Source organism: Ischnura elegans, chromosome 11 (assembly GCF_921293095.1).
Source record: "Ischnura elegans chromosome 11, ioIscEleg1.1, whole genome shotgun sequence".
Classification (NCBI taxonomy): domain Eukaryota; kingdom Metazoa; phylum Arthropoda; class Insecta; order Odonata; family Coenagrionidae; genus Ischnura; species Ischnura elegans.
The window spans coordinates 91787467-91792304 of NC_060256.1; the positions used below are offsets into that span (position 1 = coordinate 91787467).

At 41.2% G+C, this 4838-nt stretch overlaps 1 protein-coding gene across 1 annotated transcript; it reads right to left on the reverse strand.

The window, feature by feature from the left end:
- Positions 1-396: 396 nt before the first annotated feature.
- On the reverse strand, positions 397-1038 carry LOC124167666. Its single transcript, XM_046545649.1, has one exon. It carries the CDS (start codon positions 1036-1038, stop codon positions 397-399), a length of 642 nt encoding a protein of 213 aa, XP_046401605.1.
- Between the last annotated feature and the right edge of the window lie 3800 nt (positions 1039-4838).

Sequence of the window (4838 nt, forward strand, 5' to 3'; positions counted from 1 at the left end):
TTGGCACGGACTAAGACTTGTCTTAGTTTTTTGTGAGGCAGATGCACTGTCCGTATGTTGTGTTTATGAAGAATGCGCGAAATCTTGCCGGATACCGTAGAGACGTACGGCAGGTATGCGTTGGCCAACGGTTTCCGCTCTTCTTCATGTGTCTTCCTTTTTCCTTCAAATTCCCTTTTCAGGGCCATGGAGATTTCTCTCGAGCTATAACCATTTCCACGGAATGTCTTCTTCAGATGTCCGAGTTCTGCAGGAAGGCTTTGTTGGTCGGAAATGACTTTGGCTCTATGTAATAAAGATGAAAGAACCGCTGATCGTTGTGCTGGATGGTGGTGACTTCTTGCGTTTAAGTATAAGTCGGTGTGAGTCGACTTTCTATGGCTTTACTCTTTCTTTCTATTGGCTCAAACTCCCATCTTCTTTCCTTTGCACCAATATGTCAAGGAATGGCAATCTTCCTTCTTTCTCTGATTCCATAGTGAATTGGATGTTCGGATGTCGGCTGTTCATGTGGTCCAAAAAAGGCTTCAGGGTGTCAACCCCATGTGGCCAGATGACAAAGGTATCGTCCACGTAGCGATAAAAGTATTTTGGCCGGAGGGGAGCCGAGTTGAGTGCATGCTCCTCAAAATCTTCCATGAAGAAATTGGCGATGGCCGGAGAAAGTGGGGATCCCATGGCCACGCCGTCCTTCTGTTCATAGTAACAGTTGTCGAAGGTGAAGTAAGTCGAAGTAAACGCGTGGTGAAAGAGCTTCACTGTGTTGGCGTCGAATTTCTTTTCTAGGAGAGACAGAGTTTCATGGAGTGGCACTCTGGTGAATAATGACACTACGTCCAGGCTGATCATGATGTCCGATGGATTAAGGTAGATGCCCTCAAGGATTTTGACGAAGTCAGCGGAATTTTTCACGTGATGTCCACAATTTCCGACGTGGGGCGCTAGAATGCCTGTGAGATGTCTGGCAAGATTATAGGTTGGCGAGCCAATGGCGCTAACGATCGGTCCATCCAGCACAACGATCAGCGGTTCTTTCATCTTTATTACATAGAGCCAAAGTCATTTCCGACCAACAAAGCCTTCCTGCAGAACTCGGACATCTGAAGAAGACATTCCGTGGAAATGGTTATAGCTCGAGAGAAATCTCCATGGCCCTGAAAAGGGAATTTGAAGGAAAAAGGAAGACACATGAAGAAGAGCGGAAACCGTTGGCCAACGCATACCTGCCGTACGTCTCTACGGTATCCGGCAAGATTTCGCGCATTCTTCATAAACACAACATACGGACAGTGCATCTGCCTCACAAAAAACTAAGACAAGTCTTAGTCCGTGCCAAAGACCCTGCAAGACTGAAATTGCCTGGTGTCTACAGCATACCATGCGAGTGTGGTGAGGAGTATATCGGTGAAACGGGAAGAACGATCGAGACCCGAATCAAAGAGCATAAGCGTCATCTCCGGCTGTGCCAACCATCGAAATCGGCGGTTGCGGAGCACGCCATCAATCTCGACCACGCGATTCGCTGGGAAAACACCAAAATGCTCTGCCACTCCAGCGGCTACTGGGATCGTCTCACCAAGGAGGCAATTGAAATACGACTCTCCAAGAAAAACTTCAACAGAGACGAGGGTTTCAACTTAAGTAAGGCATGGAACCCGATTTTGAAAGTGGCGGGAAAAGCGCACTCTTTCTCCGCCAATCAGAACGACCCAACATAACGACCGAGGATATATAAACCTGGCACTTTCCCACTGGCATCATCGGCCCTGATGACGATAGAAAAGGATTCTATCGAAACGTCGGCAGCGATGGAGATGGAGCTCACCCGGATGGAAACCCGAGAAGAATTCACCGCCATCATACGCCGGGAAAAAGTGAAATCTTACTTCTCAAGTGTTTTTTTTATTCCTAACATTCCCGTAGAACTCTAATACAGCGAAGAAATATAACATATCTATTTTTATAACCATTCGTACCTCATTTCCAGAAAAACTTTTTTCTGGAAAAATTCCTCGCCAAAGTAAATTATTATTGAAAGATATCATGAAAACCATCATTAAATAGACGCCTGATCTTCATTATCGAAGAAAATAAATTGGACCGCCAAGCAGAGTACTGGGTAGCCCGCAAGTCCACATTAAGTGCGCAAATTCTTCAGTGGAAAATCGTAGGCCTTGGCCGGGATTTATCTTCAACGCCCCGAAAACAGCTCATTTAAGGCCTTTTACATCCAGGGAAATAACATGGAACAGAGGCTATCATGCACAACCATTTTCTGAACATACTTCATTTTTTCTCTCACACGTGAGATCTGGGAAAGCTTTACTGCTTCGACTTGAAGTTCACCGATTTTTATTCAGCAACCGGATGACCTGTTTAGAATCGAGGAGAACTGGAATCGCGGTCTGAAAGGTCTGCTGCAAGAAAGCCCACAGTTAGAGGAAGTGTGTCGCTCGAGAAGGAAGCAATCAATCAGTTCATTAATCCGCATCCGGTGTTTCTCTTAGCATCTGAGGAAGAGAGAAGGCACTAGAATGGCCAAAGGCTTCCTTTAATCTCACCCGAGGGAGCTGTAGCCCTCGTCTCGTTCCCTTTCGCCTTGACCGCCTGCGCTCCCGGCTGTGAATCGCTTCGCCGCCCTCATTCTTTTCGCTGCTCACTTTTTCGCCCGGCCATTGTCCGCCACGAGAAGAAAAGGCGCGAATATTACTACAATGGAGGATTCTCCGGTCGACCACCAGGCCAATGTTTTCAACTATCGCGGATTTTAATGGGTTTGCATAAGACGAAAATAGACGGTAGATGGATCCGAATTTGACGGGGAATAAAAAATAATAGCCTTGTTCTTCAAGTTTATTTTACGGCCGACTGTCATTGAGAATACAAAATTAAGAGGGAATATTCACCGAGTTTTAAGTAGCCGCATAGATCTGGAACCATCTGAGCCCAAAAATTGACGGTTGTTTTCGTTTTTTAAATATTTTAAGTATAGTAAAATTATATATATTTTAAGATATTTTCAAATATTTAATTTTTAATCTTTAATCTATAAATTTTTTTATAAACAGATCAGTTACCACTCACATGTTATCTCGCAAAAAGGACTGAACAGTCCTTTTTACGAGATTTTACGTTATCCTACTCCACGTACAACTACCTACCAGAGATAATTTCTAGTAACGGCATCTAAATTTTGTAATTCTCTCCCTGAGGATCTAAAACAGAAGAACTCCAACCATACATATAAATTATACATGGCTTTACTCAATGGAGAGCGAAAATAAATTCCTACATAAAATATAGCCAACATATTCCGTGTGTTTTTAAATTTCAATCGTTGTTTACGTGTCATTTCTTGATTATTTGCGTATTAAACAACTTTATTGTTATTACTTGATATTTTCTTGAACTTTTTGCTTTTGATGAGCCAATTGTTGCAAATTGTGTTTTGCTCCAAGGGTATACCCAGAGCATGAATAAATATATATTCTATTCTATTCCCCTTTTTTTGCGCGGCCACTTGTAGTGATGAGAAAAAAAGAGAAGGATAGCATTTTTTAGTAGGTTCACTTGATTAACATAATAAGAGGGCAATTAGGAACTAGCAAAGTATTTATAAGTAAATTAAAATTGCTTTTTAAATTAAAAAATTAAAAAAGCGATTCGATCCGAATATTGATTTGATTAGGTAGGATCCAATGTAATGGTGATCTTTTTCCAATAACTAGCCGCTCCAACACTACCATGTGCACCCTAATTACGAGGAAAGACAGAACTCGTCTTCATTTACTTCAACAAATTGCTCCTTAGAGACGCATTTTTTTAGAACGATTTCGGAATAATTTACTCAGTTTTCGCTTTTCGTTTTAAAAAAAATGTCTTTTGGAAGGTGAGTGAGAAGGAGCACTATTTTCATTAGAATACAGCTATGGTAGATAGATAGAAAGATTATTTATTATTCTAGGACTGATGTCCTCTAAGAACAAAACAATTTACAAAGCATATATACATACTTCAATATATTTGCTCAATTACTCATTGTGAGCAGTAATAGAGAAAAAAAGAAAAATATTATACAATATCCAATCAATGATACAAGTTTTATACAATGTATACAACGGTAAGACGTACAATTTACAATCACAATTACAGCGTGGCGGTAAGCAATAAGCTATAGACATTTGACTTAAATAATTTCAGAGACCGAATGAATTTCAGAGATCGTTTTGAAAATCAGAAATGAACCCGATCTTGGGTGGTCGGTAAACAACACATAATAGTAAATTGGCAGAGTTGACGTCAGAAACACTAGCGATGAGGTATTCAGGCCTTGAGCAGTAGGCAGGAGGGGAGTGGGAAAGGAGAGTCACGGACAGATTTGAACGAACATATATTCAAACGCCACCACGTTTTTTCCCAATTCTATCATGCCTGATTAAGTGAAAACCAGATGATAAGAGTTATAATTCTAAGATGACATTATATGCAGTTGATAGGACCTAATTAAATGACCGAAATGGGCCACCACTCTTCAGGACAAACATTGAGAGAAGGACGAGGCGATGGACCGAGATTAGGAGTCCACCTGACCACACATATATACTTCCATTGAGCCCCATTCACAGCAATTTAACTTTTAGGCTTATGACGAACTACAACAATCTATATATTTTTTCGAATTTAGGCACAATCCACGCACTGACAGCGAAATCGATTTAACACTAGAACTACCGATGGAGTCATTTTGACTCCTTGAGATTTTTCTTTCCCCGCTCTGACTAATATTTTACGAATTTCGCCCTGAAATTCAGTGACTGTTATTCAATTTTGACACATAA